The sequence below is a fragment of the Culex pipiens genome, chromosome 3, assembly GCF_016801865.2.
Source record: "Culex pipiens pallens isolate TS chromosome 3, TS_CPP_V2, whole genome shotgun sequence".
In the NCBI taxonomy this organism is placed as follows: Eukaryota; Metazoa; Arthropoda; class Insecta; order Diptera; family Culicidae; genus Culex; species Culex pipiens.
Window position 1 is genome coordinate 178,059,527 of NC_068939.1, and position 18,103 is coordinate 178,077,629.

Consider the following 18,103-nt stretch of genomic DNA (forward strand, 5'->3'; position numbering starts at 1 on the left):
TCAAAATTCAGCATTTTCAAAATCTGATGACGCTGAAAACCATTTTGGACATATCTGGCCACTTTGGGACCGATTCCAGGTTTTCCGGTGAAACCCGGAATATCTCCAATTCCAGAGTATTTTCAAGAATTTTATTAGAGTGGCAATATGGGTATCAAAATTCAGCATTTTCAAAATCAAGCTCATTGATGACGCTGAAAACCATTTTGGACATATCTGGCCACTTTAGGACCGGTTCCAGGTTCTCCGGTGAAACCCGGAATATCCCCAATTCCAGAGTATTTTCAAGAATTTTATTAGAATGGCAATATGGGTATCAAAATTCAGCATTTTCAAAATCAAGCTCACTGATGACGCTGAAAACCATTTTGGACATATCTGGCCACTTAGGGACCGGTTCCAGGTTCTCCGGTGGAACCCGGAATATCCCCAATTCCAGAGTATTTTCAAGAATTTTATTAGAATGGCAATATGGGTATCAAAATTCAGCATTTTCAAAATCAAGCTCACTGATGACGCTGAAAACCATTTTGGACATATCTGGCCACTTAGGGACCGGTTCCAGGTTCTCCGGTGGAACCCGGAATATCCCCAATTCCAGAGTATTTTCAAGAATTTTATTAGAATGGCAATATGGGTATCAAAATTCAGCATTTTCAAAATCAAGCTCACTGATGACGCTGAAAACCATTTTGGACATATCTGGCCACTTTGGGACCGATTCCAGGTTTTCCGGTGAAACCCGGAATATCTCCAATTCCAGAGTATTTTCAAGAATTTTATTAGAGTGGCAATATGGGTATCAAAATTCAGCATTTTCAAAATCAAGCTCATTGATGACGCTGAAAACCATTTTGGACATATCTGGCCACTTTAGGACCGGTTCCAGGTTCTCCGGTGAAACCCGGAATATCCCCAATTCCAGAGTATTTTCAAGAATTTTATTAGAATGGCAATATGGGTATCAAAATTCAGCATTTTCAAAATCAAGCTCACTGATGACGCTGAAAACCATTTTGGACATATCTGGCCACTTAGGGACCGGTTCCAGGTTCTCCGGTGGAACCCGGAATATCCCCAATTCCAGAGTATTTTCAAGAATTTTATTAGAATGGCAATATGGGTATCAAAATTCAGCATTTTCAAAATCAAGCTCACTGATGACGCTGAAAACCATTTTGGACATATCTGGCCACTTAGGGACCGGTTCCAGGTTCTCCGGTGGAACCCGGAATATCCCCAATTCCAGAGTATTTTCAAGAATTTTATTAGAATGGCAATATGGGTATCAAAATTCAGCATTTTCAAAATCAAGCTCACTGATGACGCTGAAAACCATTTTGGACATATCTGGCCACTTTGGGACCGATTCCAGGTTTTCCGGTGAAACCCGGAATATCTCCAATTCCAGAGTATTTTCAAGAATTTTATTAGAGTGGCAATATGGGTATCAAAATTCAGCATTTTCAAAATCAAGCTCATTGATGACGCTGAAAACCATTTTGGACATATCTGGCCACTTTAGGACCGGTTCCAGGTTCTCCGGTGAAACCCGGAATATCCCCAATTCCAGAGTATTTTCAAGAATTTTATTAGAATGGCAATATGGGTATCAAAATTCAGCATTTTCAAAATCAAGCTCACTGATGACGCTGAAAACCATTTTGGACATATCTGGCCACTTAGGGACCGGTTCCAGGTTCTCCGGTGGAACCCGGAATATCCCCAATTCCAGAGTATTTTCAAGAATTTTATTAGAATGGCAATATGGGTATCAAAATTCAGCATTTCCAAAATCAAGCTCACTGATGACGCTGAAAACCATTTTGGACATATCTGGCCACTTTAGGACCGGTTCCAGGTTCTCCGGTGAAACCCGGAATATCCCCAATTCCAGAGTATTTTCAAGAATTTTATTAGAGTGGCAATATGGGTATCAAAATTCAGCATTTTCAAAATAAAACTCATTGATGACGCTGAAAACCATTTTGGACATATCTGGCCACTTTGGGACCGGTTCCAGGTTCTCCGGTGAAACCCGGAATATCCCCAATTCCAGAGTATTTTCAAGAATTTTATTAGAGTGGCAATATGAGTATCAAAATTCAGCATTTTCAAAATCAAGCTCATTGAAGACGCTGAAAACCATTTTGGACATATCTGGCCACTTTAGGACCGGTTCCGGGTTCTCCGGTGAAACCCGGAATATCCCCAATTCCAGAGTATTTTCAAGAATTTTATTAGAGTGGCAATATGTGTATCAAAATTCAGCATTTTCAAAATCAAGCTCACTGATGACGCTGAAAACCATTTTGGTCATATCTGGCCACTTTAGGACCGGTTCCAGGTTCTCCGGTGAAACCCGGAATATCCCCAATTCCAGAGAATTTTGAAGAATTTTATCAGAGTGGCAATATGTGTATCAAAATTCAGCATTTCCAAAATCAAGCTCACTGATGACGCTGAAAACCATTTTGGACATATCTGGCCACTTTAGGACCGGTTCCAGGTTCTCCGGTGAAACCCGGAATATCCCCAATTCCAGAGAATTTTCAAGAATTTTATTAGAGTGGCAATATGGGTATCAAAATTCAGCATTTTCAAAATCAAGCTTATTGATGACGCTGAGAACCATTTTGGACATATCTGGTCATTTTGGGATCGGTTCCAGGTTCTCCGGTGAAACCCGGAATATCCCAACTACGGAGTATTTTCAAGAAATTTATTGGGGGAGCATTATGGGTATCCAAATTCAGCATTTATTGATGACGCTAAAGACCATTTTGGACATATCTGGCCACTTTGGGACCGGTTCCAGGTTCTCCAGTAGAACCCGGAATACCCCCAATGCCAGAGTATTTTCAAGAATTTTATTGGATTGGCAATATTGGTATCAAAATTCAGCATTTCCAAATCAAGCTCATTGATTAAAATAAAAACTAAAAACTATTTTGGACATATCTGGCCACTTTGGGACCGGTTCCAGGTTCTCCAGTGGAACCCGGAACAACCCCAATTACGGAGCTTTTCCTAGATGGCAATATGGGTATCAAAATTCAGCATTTTCAAAATAAAGTTTTTTGTTGACACTCAAATTATTTTTTTGGAATGATTTTGAAAATGCTAAATTTTGTTATGCGTATTGCCACTCCAATAAAATTCTTGAAATTGCTCTGTAATTGGGGATATTCCGGGTTTCACCGGAAAACCTGGAACCGGTCCCAAAATGGCCAGATATGTCCAAAATGGGTATTAGCGTCATCAATGAGTTTTATTTTGAAAATGCTGAATTTTGATACCCATATTGCCACTCTAATAAATTTCTTGAAAATACTCCGTAGTTCCACCGGAGAACCTGGAACCGGTTCCAAAGTGGCCAGATATGTTCAAAATAGTTTTTTGCGTCATCAATGAGCTTGATTTTGAAAATGCTGAATTTTGACACCCATATTGCCACTCTGATAAAATTCTTGAAAATACTGTAGAATTGGGGATATTCCGGGTTCCACCGGAGAATCTGGAACCGGTCCCAAAGTGGCCAGATATGTCCAAAATGGTTTTCAGCGTCATCAGTGAGCTTGATTTTGGAAATGCTGAATTTTGATACCCATATTGCCACTCCAATAAAATTCTTGAAAATACTCTGGAATTGGGGATATTCCGGGTTCCACCGGAAAACCTGGAACCGGTCCCGAAATGGCCAGATATGTCCAAAATGGTTTTCAGCGTCATCAATGAGTTTTATTTTGAAAATGCTGAATTTTGATACCCATATTGCCACTCTAATAAAATTCTTGAAAATACTGTAGAATTGGGGATATTCCGGATTCCACCGAAGAACCTGGAATCGGTCCCAAAATGGCCAGAAGTATCCAAAAATGGTTTTAGCGTCATCAATGAGTTTTATTTTGAAAATGCTGAATTTTGATACCCATATTGCCACTCTAATAAATTTCTTGAAAATACTCCGTAGTTGGTATATTCCGGGTTCCACCGGAGAACCTGGAACCGGTCCCAAAGTGGCCAGATATGTCCAAAATGGTTTTCAGCGTCATCAATGAGCTTGATTTTGAAAATGCTGAATTTTGATACCCATATTGCCACTCTAATAAAATTCATTAAAATACTGTAGAATTGGGGATATTCCGGATTCCACCGGAGAACCTGGAACCGGTCCCAAAGTGGCCAGATATGTCCAAAATGGTTTTCAGCGTCATCAATGAGCTTGATTTTGAAAATGCTGAATTTTGATACCCATATTGCCACCCTAATAAAATTTTTGAAAATACTCTGGAATTGAGGATATTCCGGGTTTCACCGGAGAACCTGGAACCGGTCCCAATGTGTCCAGATCGGTCCAATATGGTATTGGATATTATAATTGTACTGTAACTTGCATTATGATAAAATTTTAAACAAATTGTCATTCAACATTCGATCCAACATGCAAAACAACTAGAAAATAGAGGGCTAAAAAAAAGTTACCTGGTTGGTTTTGGGAATAACTTAGGGTAAGTGCCTCTGTTTTTGACTTTTCAAAAAGCAAAATAATCTAGAGATCTGTCCGCATCTTTTGCTTCTTGAATTTTGAAAATCCGTCCACAGGGAGCCGAGATACAGCTGTTTGAAGTTGGACTTCGCCTTTTTTCGCTTGCATGGTAGTTTAGGTGTTAGTATCGATAGAATAGATTTTTCGTTGGAATTTCGTACACCCAAAGGAAAAATATAGCTCAAAATCTGCAACAGTGGATTTGCTGCAGAAATTGTCACATTTTATAACATTTTTAGCAGCAAGCCCGTAGAACATTTTTGCCCGCGTGCAAAAATTTCAGCGATCTGCAGTTCTCACCAACACATATAAAGCTGGCCCGTCCCCGAGCAACACTCCAAAGAGAAGCATATCTTGGTGCTCTTTCACTCACTTTTCATCAAGCGTCCATGGCGCGGTGGTAGCGTGTCGGATCAATAACCAAGAAGTTGGTGGTTCAATCCTCGTTCTGCTAAGTGTTTTTTTTTTGTGAAATACAATCAAAAAGCCGTCGGTAATGTCGATAATTGTCGGTAACGGGCAAAAATGTCATACTCCTATATCGCAAAAAATGCATGAGGACAGATTTCATGCAGATTCTGATATACTTTCATGCCGCCATGCATCACAATCATGCGACTGCCAGTTGGGTGTACCAACCCGGAATTACGTCGTCGGAAAATCCGCCGGCATCCGAACCGGTGCACGATTCACAAGTCAACCTATGAAGAATCGGAAAGGGCATAAAATTTCCGAACTTTTGATACCCAAACATCTAGGTTTTCTTTAAAACCTACGTTTTTTTGGTCATTTTGGTCATCATGGTAATTCTAGTAATTTGGTCATTTTGGTCATTTTGGTCATTTTGGTCATTTGGTCATTTTGGTCATTTCGGTCATTTTGGTCATTTTGGTCATTTTGGTCATTTTGGTCATTTTGGTCATTTTGGTCATTTTGGTCATTTCGGTCATTTTGGTCATTTTGGTCATTTTGGTCATTTTTTTCATTTTGGTCATTTTGGTGCTTTTGGTCATCTTGGTCATTTTGGCCATTTTGGTCATTTTGGTCATTTTGGTCATTTTGGATTCCGGTGGGTGCTCGCGTGCGGTTCGGTCTAGCTTGCTCGTTGCTCGTGTTAAGAGCTGGTTTTCAGAGTGAAAAACGTGAAATTTCGGTTTAAAATTGTTGTTACGTGACGTGCGGTGTGCTCTTTCGTGCGGTTCAGAGCAGTTTTGAACGGAATTCGTGAAATTCATGTGAAATTCCGGGAAAAAATAATTTATGTGGACGGCCATGTTTTTTTTTACACCAAGCATCTCCCGAGAGCTATCTTTCTAAGAGAGGGAGAGCCTCGTGGTGTAGTGTTGGTTCAGCAAGATCTTGATTGTGATCGTGTTGTGGGTTTGTGTGTGTGTGTGTGAGCTGTTTGGTTCGCCGATGACCAGCTTGTTCGACGCACGCATCTTGCAAAGGTGTCGCGTGAGTGTGTGCAGTGTGGGGGGGGGGGGGGGGGGGGTTTGAGGAGGGCAGGTTTGGTGGTGTGGCTGGCTTTCAGTGGTGTATAGGTGTAGATTGACCAGAAAATATGCAGATTCCCTGTCAGTGCTTGTTTTGGTGGCATGTATTTGTTTTTGAGGAAGCGAGACTGATATGGCAGCCCTGTGACTGCAGCGCCTAATAAGCGGTGCTGGCGACGGTTCAACGCTCTTCCGTCGCCCGGAGAGGAGCAAGCGGCATCGATCGGGCGGAAAGGCGACTGCTTTGTGAGAAAAATTAACACTTGGTGTGTAAATAATATTTTTAGTTGTGTAGTCGCTACTGACTCAATGGTGGCGAGACGCGTGATCGGTGCATGAGGAAGGGGAGTGAATAGAGGATTTGTGGCCAGGCTGAGTGTATGCGAGTGGGTTCTGTGGCCAACAGCAACAGGACAAGACTGAACAGCGTTTCAACCCGACTGTGTGCCAACCCACGGTCAGAACGCACCAATACAGTCGAAGACGACGAGGAGCGTGCTGTGATAGTTGGTGAGTTTGTTCCAAGCCGTCTGCTTATTTGTGAGTGTCTTGAGTGAGTGCCTGAGAGAGTGAGATTCAAAATAGGGTGAAGAAGTTAGGGGAGGTTAGGATCGAGATAGTTTAAGAGAGAGAGAGAGAGAGAGAGAGAGAGAGAGAGAGAGAGAGAGAGAGAGAGAGAGAGAGAGAGAGAGAGAGAGAGAGAGAGAGAAGGATGTGTGACTGTAGGAGAAGTGTGAATGTATGGATGACGGATGCATGATAGTTAGCAAGGTAGCGTTCTTTTATTACGTAACGCAGTTGGGGTCATTTCTACAGATTGGGGAGAATAATCTCAAAATTGGGTAGCAATTTAAATTGAGCCTAATTTATTACGCCTTTGTATTTTTTTGTTTGTTTTTTTTTTCTCTTTTTCTTTAAAATGCTTGCATTTAAAACGTTGGTCGGCACAGTGCCGTTTTCAACAGCCAAGATCTTAGAAGACGTACAACTTTACGTTCGGTAAATGTTGATCGATCAGATACACACTCATTTTAGGTTTTCGAGCTCGCCAGAATTCTGCCGAAAACAGAACATAAAAATGCCGAACTTCGGCAAATTAACTGTCATTTTTCACCGAGTAATCGGTATGATGACTCACATTTTGCCGAGATTCGGCATATTTTTCTGCCGAGCGATAAGTTGTTCTGATTCGGCAGAATTCTGCCGAAATTCGGCAAAAAAATCTGAGTGTGTAATATTTATGAAAATTTTAATTGATTTAAACTATGCTAAAATTCATTCATTAAACAGCATTCCTTTTGAATGTGTCATAATAAACCGATGTTTTTGTGATATGATATTTCTTAAATGTATTCAAAAGTATTTAGGTAAGAAAGTATTTTGGGTTTTACTGGTGTCATAGGTGGTATGTAAGCGTTTGTATGAATGAGTTCGTTTAATGTTTATCAACTTATTTTCCAGGTTCTTCGAATTGAGTCGATTATTGTTGGTGGGGCAGCGCGCACGCCTTGCAGGACTATTCGTGTTTCGGGCGTCATTTTTTTATTCAGAGATGTTTTTTGTGCTTTAAGATTACATTAATTGTTTTGTGATTTTAAAAGCCCTTCCTATATCATCGTTGATCAGAAGGCACGGCGTCGGGTAAATTGTGCATAATTTTTTCAAATAATGTATTAAATTTTCACGGTGCAAAAGACATTTGTATAGAATCGGTTTATTTTTCATAAGTCCTTCTTTTATCATCGTTGATCGGAAGTCACGCCGCCGGTTTAGTTTGTTTAAGTTATTTTCTAAATTTCATCACAATCGTTTCCGCGGTGTCCTCTTTTCTTTTCGTTCAAATTTGTTGATCTAATAATTTATTCCAACTGCCAGTTTTAGAGTAAGCTCATCAAACTTTGCATTTTATGAAAAGTAACGCGTCTTTTATTTACTATTTTTGAAATTTACTCGCGTTGTCGTATGAACAGTAAAAAATATACTGATAAGTCCAGCCCATAGCACTACTGCTCGGTTGGCACGCGTTCGATTAAAAAACTTTTTAAATAATCAATTATTCATCTTTCCGCAGCCGGCTGCCTAAGATTTAAAATTTTCAACCGATAAACAAAATGCTCATGGTCACATCACTGCCACTCGTGAATCCTGACCTCATACCCATCTACTAACCCCCTCAAAACTCATGTGATACTTTGTCGGAGAAGCAGTCGATTGGGCGGTCTCTATCACTCAAGTATCGGACTAACATTCCCATCCACTTCCCCGTGACTCTACCACTGGTCGTGGCCGGCGCCGGTATTGATCAGCATGATAGGGGCCTTTGAGAAGTTGCGAAGCGAGGAAAGATAGCACCCACTCATCTTCCACGGCTCGTGGATGTAACTTCTGGAGGTCCTGGTCAATAACGGAGTAGCAACTGCGGGTGGGCACCTATGCTTATGCTTATGCTTATGCTTATGCTTTGGTCATTTTGGTCATTTTGGTCATTTTGGTCATTTTGGTCATTTTGGTCATTTTGGTCATTTTGGTCATTTCGGTCATTTTGGTAATTTTGGTCATTTTGGTCATTTTGGTCATTTTGGTCATTTTGGTCATTTTGGTCATTTTGGTCATTTTGGTCATTTTGGTCATTTCGGTCATTTTGGTCATTTTGGTCATTTTGGTCATTTTTTTTCATTTTGGTCATTTCGGTCATTTTGGTCATTTTGGTCATTTTGGTCATTTTGGTCATTTCGGTCATTTTGGTCATTTTGGTCATTTTGGTCATTTTGGTCATTTTGGTCATTTCGGTCATTTTGGTCATTTTGGTCATTTTGGTCATTTAGGTCATTTTTTTCATTTTGGTCATTTTGGTGCTTTTGGTCATTTTGGTCATTTTGGTCATTTTGGTCATTTTGGCCATTTTGGTCATTTTGGTCATTTTGGTCATTTTGGTCATTTTGGTCATTTTGGTCATTTTGGTCATTTTGGTTATTTTGGTCATTTTGATCATTTTGGTTATTTTGGCCATTTTGGTCATTTTGGTTATTTTGGTTATTTTGGCCATATTGGTAATTTTAGTTTTTTTTTGTTTTGGTTGTTTTTGTTTTTTGCTGCTGTCCAGAATCGCCCTATGTTTCCCGATAGTCCCCAGTCCACAGAATACTTCCGAGACCTGATGAATTTTTAATAGTGAAATTGTCATGTCATTCAGTGTTGTTTCAATATCACTCAAGAATATTTTTTCTTTACAATATTTTTTTTAAATATCATTTGACTAAGTTTGTCATTTTAACTGAAAACCACTTTCCCTGGAAGCACCTCCGAAAGCAGTTTGCCGGTATTCCACCCATCGTTGCTGCAATCCCTTACGATTATGGCTTACTTTCGTACAAACATACAATATTTATACACGTGATGAAGCTCTCTTGTGCTGCTGCTCGGCTGGGCTTCCCTCCAGGGGTGAACAGACAAAAAAAAACCAAAAGGAAAATCCAACTCCTAACGACGAAAGGTGCGAATGGCCCCAAGGATTTGTATACGAAATCAGGTTGGGTGTCTTGGACGACGAGGGTGAAAATGAAATTGTTATTCCGGCTCTCTCTCTCTCTCAGCCGGCTGCAACCCCAGAGTCACGACACGTAAAAACATAAAAAAACAGATCCCAGACACGCCACTACCAGCGGCGTGATTCCAGGACTGGAGTGTCCTTCCATACCTGGAGCCGAGCTTGCCTGCATGTGTGATCGAACACGGCATTCGGGTGCTTTTGGAGCGACTGCGTCACGCGCCCCGGACCAGGATTTCAATTTCCTATCCGAAGATTTTCTCGCAACATGAGGTGATGGAGGTTGGTTGGATTTCTTGGGAGAATTGCGATACGGGGGCAGGAAACACGGAGAAAAAACCGTTCCGAAAATCGTGAACAATGTACCACGAAATCGGGAACAACGTGATATTTCACGGTACGCAAACGTACCATGAACACTTTCCATGAACAAAACGCAAATCGTGAACGTTTGTTCACGCGGTTTAAAAATTGAAGAACTCTGGCGGATAAAAATGGTATTACGTTTTGGGTTGGTGTCTCTGGCGTTGTATTCTTTTGATGACTCTGCCATCTAGTGGTGATTTTTTGGCTCAAGAAAATGTGTTGCCATCTGGTGGCCAGTAATCAAACTACAAAAATCAGCATGGTGTAGAAATTGAATTTTTTTTTATTTTTATTGTCAAAAACTCATCACTGCACAAATCAACACACTTTTTTTCGCTTCCTGCAGAGAAAATTCATAAATGGCTGGACCTACAGCGGTTCAGTCTGGTGGCCATCCTGCTTTTTGTTGCTCCGATGAAGGTGGACAGGTTAGAAGATGCCGCGGGCCGCCTGAAGGAATCTGGAGCGGAAACATCTGAAAAGTATGTTTTTTTTAACAAAACTTTCAGCGTCAAACATAGAAAAACTTACCGAAAGATTTAATAAGAAGGCAATCCGGACAGAAAATCCTGTCCTGCCCTGTCGTGACATTTTCGCCGATGGCCCAAAACCGCGGTAAAAATTTGTAGACTCGGATGGTGTTATCGAAGCTGTAAAATTAGGAAACTAATTAACTTATATAAAAGAAAACATTCTTAAATAACTTACCCCAATAATTTGCCGCATCTGCTTGCCAGCTCAAACACCTAGTTCGTTTTTTCCGGGATTCCGGTAGCGAGCTGGTTCCTCCCGCTGCTGCCGGTTTTTTTTTCAGACGCGCACTTGACGTTTGAAATGGAACGAGCCGTGGGCCCATTCACAAATGGCGCTGTGTCAAATGAAATGTGGGTAGTTCAGATATTACGTTTTTCAAAAATATTAATAAATATCCAATAAATATCTGGTAAGTCCAGAGTTTTTTTTTATAAGGTCCTTTAAACATATGAAAGACAATAGTTTCCTTATAAAAAAAACTCTAGAAGTGTAAAGTTTATGTTTTTAATTATTACAAATGTTTAAATGTTTTAAATGTTTAAATGTTTAAATGTTTAAATGTTTAAATGTTTAAATGTTTAAATGTTTAAATGTTTAAATTGTTTAAATGTTTAAATGTTTAAATGTTTAAATGTTTAAATTGTTTAAATGTTTAAATGTTTAAATGTTTAAATGTTTAAATGTTTAAATGTTTAAATGTTTAAATGTTTAAATGTTTAAATGTTTAAATGTTTAAATGTTTAAATGTTTAAATGTTTAAATGTTTAAATGTTTAAATGTTTAAATGTTTAAATGTTTAAATGTTTAAATGTTTAAATGTTTAAATGTTTAAATGTTTAAATGTTTAAATGTTTAAATGTTTAAATGTTTAAATGTTTAAATGTTTAAATGTTTAAATGTTTAAATGTTTAAATGTTTAAATGTTTAAATGTTTAAATGTTTAAATGTTTAAATGTTTAAATGTTTAAATGTTTAAATGTTTAAATGTTTAAATGTTTAAATGTTTAAATGTTTAAATGTTTAAATGTTTAAATGTTTAAATGTTTAAATGTTTAAATGTTTAAATGTTTAAATGTTTAAATGTTTAAATGTTTAAATGTTTAAATGTTTAAATGTTTAAATGTTTAAATGTTTAAATGTTTAAATGTTTAAATGTTTAAATGTTTAAATGTTTAAATGTTTAAATGTTTAAATGTTTAAATGTTTAAATGTTTAAATGTTTAAATGTTTAAATGTTTAAATGTTTAAATGTTTAAATGTTTAAATGTTTAAATGTTTAAATGTTTAAATGTTTAAATGTTTAAATGTTTAAATGTTTAAATGTTTAAATGTTTAAATGTTTAAATGTTTAAATGTTTAAATGTTTAAATGTTTAAATGTTTAAATGTTTAAATGTTTAAATGTTGAAACAATTTTGAAATTTTACAATTTTACAATTATAAAATTTTACAATTTTACAATTTTACAATTTACAATTTTACAATTTTACAATTTTACAATTTTACAATTTTACAATTTTATAATTTTACAATTTTACAATTTTACAATTCAAATTGATTTGCTTGAATGTTTAAATTATAAACAAATAATTAAATTCATTTATGTTTGATTGATTTGAACTTATCTTAATGACCCTATTTGCTTAAGGACCCTATTTGGATTCACTTCTTTGACGTCATCCAAAGGCCCGCAGTCGGGCGCAACTAAACATGTCTGTGCGTGATTTCGTTTGCTCCTTCACATGCAGCCGACGAAATTCCACCCGCAGATAGCGCTGATTTCTAGACACAAACCCTGGTACACAACGCCATCTAACGAAAACAATGTGTAAACTTCTAAACATAAAATTTGTTCCTGATTTTGTGAACACTGTTCATGATATCGTAAACTTTTCAACATGATTTCGTGACCAAGTTCATGATTTCATGAACATTTAATGTACGCGAAAACATGAACATTTGTTTACGAATTCCGGAACGGTTTTTTTCCGTGAACGTGGGAATGTTGTTTGGATTTTGACGATCGTGATAGGGTTGCTTGAGAAAATATCTTCAAATAAATAGTTTTTGTTAAAGTAGCTTTGAACGCAAAAAAAAAAATAATTTTTGTCCAAGGAAAAACTCTTATTCAATAATTTTATGTTGGTCACTCTACCTCAACTGTCTACCTGATCCTGTCCCAAGCCAAAGCCTATCTACGCTGGTGGGGGGGCTTAACCCAGACGACGACGACAACGCCGAGAATCGTGTTATTGAAATTTTATTATTTATCACCCCTCGAGGAGAGTGGAGCTCATCGTGCTTCGTCGTCTTTTCCTGGGGTAGATTCCGGTTGTCGATTTGGGCCACCTCTCCTTAAAAAGAGCCCCAGACTAAAGTTATTCTAACGTTTGCTACCCCCTAACCTGACTTCTGTTGAGGGGGTTGTGGGAGGTACAAGCAATAGAAAGACACATCACCCCTTTTGCTGGTATGAATCTGCTTTTGATGTTGGCATTTGATGTGTACTTGGGTGTGTGTGTGTGTGTGTGTGTGTGTGTGTGTAGTTCTGGGGAAAACCACCAATAGAGTATGATGTACTACTGTTCGTTTTGGATTTATGTTTTGGGACTAACCGAAGGTAAGGAGAGCAGGTCAGGGTTGTCTATATCGACGTGGGGTGAAAGAGCCATGTGAGTGAGAGTGATGTTTTTCTTTGCTGTACATGCCGATGGAAATAAGATATTGCCTCCCCGTCCCCGGTGCCAGGTAGGCCATTAATCTTTTTATGCTAAAGGAAACACGAAGGTCTGGTTGAAGGGGGTCTGGTGTACATTGGGGATCAATTCAGGCTCAGGTAAAGGTTGTGGGAAAACTTTGGCGCTTGATAGAAAAGAAGGATGAATCTAGGTTCAATTGGATTACGGAAAAGTTTGTCAACATTGAAAGGTGCTAAGCCGGACAAGAAACTCGCTTGACAGGGTGTTTGTCTTGAGTTATTTTATGGAAGAGTGATTATTTTCACTTGGGCTACTAATTTTTCCAAAATAACAATATTTTGCTCAAAAAAATGCATATACATTAAACATTAAACATTAAACATTAAACATTAAACATTAAACATTAAACATTAAACATTAAACATTAAACATTAAACATTAAACATTAAACATTAAACATTAAACATTAAACATTAAACATTAAACATTAAACATTAAACATTAAACATTAAACATTAAACATTAAACATTAAACATTAAACATTAAACATTAAACATTAAACATTAAACATTAAACATTAAACATTAAACATTAAACATTAAACATTAAACATTAAACATTAAACATTAAACATTAAACATTAAACATTAAACATTAAACATTAAACATTAAACATTAAACATTAAACATTAAACATTAAACATTAAACATTAAACATTAAACATTAAACATTAAACATTAAACATTAAACATTAAACATTAAACATTAAACATTAAACATTAAACATTAAACATTAAACATTAAACATTAAACATTAAACATTAAACATTAAACATTAAACATTAAACATTAAACATTAAACATTAAACATTAAACATTAAACATTAAACATTAAACATTAAACATTAAACATTAAACATTAAACATTAAACATTAAACATTAAACATTAAACATTAAACATTAAACATTAAACTTTTTTTTTGTTTTTTGTTTTTTGTTTTTTGTTTTTTGTTTTTTGTTTTTTGGTTTTTGTTTTTTGTTTTTAGTTTTTTGTTTTTAGTTTTTTGTTTTTAGTTTTTAAGTTTTTTGTTTTTTGTTTTTTGTTTTTTGTTTTTTTGTTTTTTGTTTTTTGTTTTTTGTTTTTTGTTTTTTGTTTTTTGTTTTTTGTTTTTTGTTTTTTGTTTTTTGTTTTTTGTTTTCTGTTTTTTGTTTTTTGTTTTTTGTTTTTTGTATTTTGTTTTTTGTTTTTTGTTTTTGAGCAATTCTCTACAAAATCGGTCTTTTTTCTTCAATTTTAATTTTTGTATTTTTTAATCCGACTGAAACTTTTTTGGTGCCTTCGGTATGCCCAAAGAAGCCATTTTGCATCATTAGTTTGTCCATATAATTTGGCAGATGTCCATACAAAAATGATGTATGAAAATTCAAAAATCTGTACCTTTTGAAGGATTTTTTTGATCGATTTGGTGTCTTCGACAAAGTTGTAGGTATGGATATGGACTACACTGGAAAAAAATAATACACGGTAAAAAAAAATTGGTGATTTTTTTATTTAACTTGATTTACAAAAAAACACGATTTTTATTTTTTTTTTATTTTTTGATATGTTTTAGAGGACATAAAATGCCAACTTTTCAGAAATTTCCAGGTTGTGCAAAAAATCATTGACCGAGTTATGAATATTTTTATCAATACTGATTTTTTCAAAAATCAAAATTTTGGTCGTAAAAATTTTTCAACTTCATTTTTCGATGTAAAATCAAATTAGCAATCAAAAAGTACTTTAGTGAAATTTTGATAAAGTGCACCGTTTTCAAGTTATAGCCATTTTTAAGTGACTTTTTTGAAAATAGTCGCAGTTTTTCATTTTTTAAAATTAGTGCACATATTTGCCCAAATTTGAAAAAAATATTTTTGAAAAGCTGAGAAAATTTTCTATATTTTGCTTCTTCGGACTTTGTTGATACGACCTTTAGTTGCTGAGATATTGCAATTTATAGGTTTAAAAACAGGAAAATTGATGTTTTCTAAGTCTCACCCAAACAACCCACCATTTTCTATCGTCAATATCTCAGCTACTAATGGTCCGATTTTCAATGTTAATATATGAAGCATTTGTGAAATTTTCCGATCTTTTCGAAAAAAATATTTTCAACATTTTCAAATCAAGACTAACATTTCAAAAAGACCAAACATTCAATATTACGCCCTTTTGATATGTTAGTCTTGATTTAAAATTTTTCAAAATATTTTTTTCGAAAAGATCGGAAAATTTCACGCATGTTTCATTGTAAATCGGACAATTAGTTGCTGAGATATCGACATTAGAAAATGGTGGGTTGTTTGGGTGTGACTTAGAAAACATCTATTTTCCTGTTTTTAAACCTTTGCATGCCAATTTCTCAGCAACTAAGGGTCGTATCAACAAAGTCCGAAGAAGCAAAATATAGAGAATTTTCTCAGTTTTTCAAAAATATTTTTTTCAAAACTGGGCAAACATGTGCACTAATTTAAAAAAATAAAAAACTGCGAATATTTTCAAAAAAAAAGTCACATAAATATGGCTATAACTTGAAAACGGTGCACTTTATCATAGTTATAAGTCACAATGACAGTGATAAAAAAAAAATCTTTCAATCCAACGCGTTGGAACGTCTTATATTTCCTTTAACCTCTTCCCAGCCTCTAGGCGCTATTTATTAATCCACCTCCACTGGGAGTAGAATAAGATTATTATTAGGTGGAATATTGCTATCGTGTATACGACTCTCCCAAAGCGTGTTCGTATGAGGAAAAACAAAGCAAAAAAACTGTGCCACCAGCAGTGTATTTACCATTTTTTCCTCTTTGTTTTGATTTCCTCTCGTCCACTTCCGGCATCCGTCCCTTCCAATATAGCATTCCAAGAAAAAGTCCAAAATTGACTGCTAGGGACACCCTCGAATAATGGCATGTTTATATCTTTATTATACACAACCCCCCTCCTCAAACGGCCCCCATCTTCCGTCAACTACTAACACACTGACATAAAACGGCTACCAAGAGACCCCAATGTCCTTCCCCCGGCAAAGAAATCACAGAGAAGGTGCGGTATCACTGCTTGGAGGGGACAACATTAGAATGTTAGGATGTGTGGGGGTTTGAGTGGTCATTTTGGTTGATGTTTGTTCTGTGAGTAGGAATTTCAACATCTTTTAACTCAAAATTATGCAAATTTTTGAAATATTTAAAATTTGTTGGATCCATGAAATTTGAAAATTTGAAAAATATTTGTATTTTCAACATGTCCAAATTTAAAAAAATCGTGAACCACCCTACCCTCAAGACCTTTTAGACTACTGAGGACCTCCACCAGTGGCCTGCGGACCACCACACCCGTCTTTTATTGGTGGGGGAAGAGAGATCTATGAATACTTTATTGGTCATTACGCGGAGGGGATGTCGTAGTCGGAAAGCCGAGATTCAGCATGGTTTGTGCGTTGCGACGAAAAACGGTCCGGTTCATTCGTCGTCGTCGTCGAGTTGCCATTATTATGGCCGTTAGCGTGGATGTTCTACCACCCCTCTCCCCCTCTTTTTGACGGTGAACAGAATTTTGGATTTGGATTTGGATTATTACCCGCCACCACTGCTAGACTTGGTGCGTTCTTGGACCAAGAATCGACGTTCTTTGGGAAATTATGGCGCAGAAAAGCGCGAGTTATTGTTGGGGATACCGGAATGATGACCCGGATTTTGGCCCAACCAACTCTTCTGCCCAAGAAGTCGTTAAGAACAGCCACCCTCACGCCAAAAAGTAATAATACGTATAATGGATGCCATTGGATCGAAAAGGATTCGTTTTTTTTTCGATGAATCCACAAATGTTTGCTATGAGTCGTAAATGGGTAATTCTCCGCCAACTCACACAGCAGTTGCCCCGACCCCTCTTCGATTTGCGTGAAACTTTGTCCTAAGGGGTAACTTTTGTCCCTGATCACGAATCCGAGGTCCGTTTTTTGATATCTCGTGACGGAGGGGCGGTACGACCCCTTCCATTTTTGCACATGCGAAAAAAGAGGTGTTTTTCAATAATTTGCAGCCTGAAACGGTGATGAGATAGAAATTTGGTGTCAAAGGGACTTTTATGTAAAATTAGACGCCCAATTTGATGGCGTACTCAGAATTCCGAAAAAACGTATTTTTCATCGAAAAAAACACTAAAAAAGTTTTAAAAATTCTCCCATTTTCCGTTACTCGACTGTAAAAAATTTTGGAACATGTCATTTTATGGGAAATTTAATGTACTTTTCGAATCTACATTGTCCCAGAAGGGTCATTTTTTCATTTAGAACAAAATTTTTCATTTTAAAATTTCGTGTTTTTTTCTAACTTTGCAGGGTTATTTTTTAGAGTGTAACAATGTTCTACAAAGTTGTAGAGCAGACAATTACAAAAATTTTGATATATATACATAAGGGGTTTGCTTATAAACATCACAAGTTATCACGATTTTACGAAAAAAAGTTTTGAAAAAGTTGGTCGTCATCGATCATGGCCGTTCTTGGTCACCCGCGACAGACACGGACGACGAAACAAAGAGAAACGCAAAAAGTAACTTTTTCAAAACTTTTTTTCGTAAAATCGTGATAACTTGTGATGTTTATAAGCAAACCCCTTATGTATATATATCAAAATTTTTGTAATTGTCTGCTCTACAACTTTGTAGAACATTGTTACACTCTAAAAAATAACCCTGCAAAGTTAGAAAAAAACACGAAATTTTAAAATGAAAAATTTTGTTCTAAATGAAAAAATGACCCTTCTGGGACAATGTAGATTCGAAAAGTACATTAAATTTCCCATAAAATGACATGTTCCAAAATTTTTTACAGTCGAGTAACGGAAAATGGGAGAATTTTTAAAACTTT

General features: G+C 36.5%; 2 protein-coding genes across 3 annotated transcripts in view; one reads left to right on the top strand and one right to left on the bottom strand.

Annotated features, from left to right (window-relative positions):
- Positions 1–18,103, top strand: part of LOC120432344 (dipeptidase 1) — a 437,109-nt gene that overhangs the window by 160,514 nt on the left and 258,492 nt on the right. The window lies entirely within an intron of this gene.
- On the bottom strand, positions 10,224–10,922 carry LOC120432347 (uncharacterized). Its single transcript, XM_052711264.1, has 3 exons — positions 10,667–10,922; positions 10,490–10,608; positions 10,224–10,433 (listed from the first exon to the last, which is right to left on the bottom strand). Exons 1-3 carry the CDS (start codon positions 10,812–10,814, stop codon positions 10,338–10,340), a joined length of 363 nt encoding a protein of 120 aa, XP_052567224.1. The 5' UTR covers positions 10,815–10,922; the 3' UTR covers positions 10,224–10,337.

Bases quoted from the DNA above. Each gene is read 5' to 3' on its own strand.
- LOC120432347 (XM_052711264.1), bottom strand. From the start codon at position 10,814: ATGGGCCCACGGCTCGTTCCATTTCAAACGTCAAGTGCGCGTCTGAAA. The intron at 10,609-10,666 runs GTAAGTTATTTA...CTAATTTTACAG, and splicing joins AGATGCGGCAAATTATTGGG to CTTCGATAACACCATCCGAG. The intron at 10,434-10,489 runs GTAAGTTTTTCT...CATACTTTTCAG, and splicing joins CCTTCTTATTAAATCTTTCG to ATGTTTCCGCTCCAGATTCC.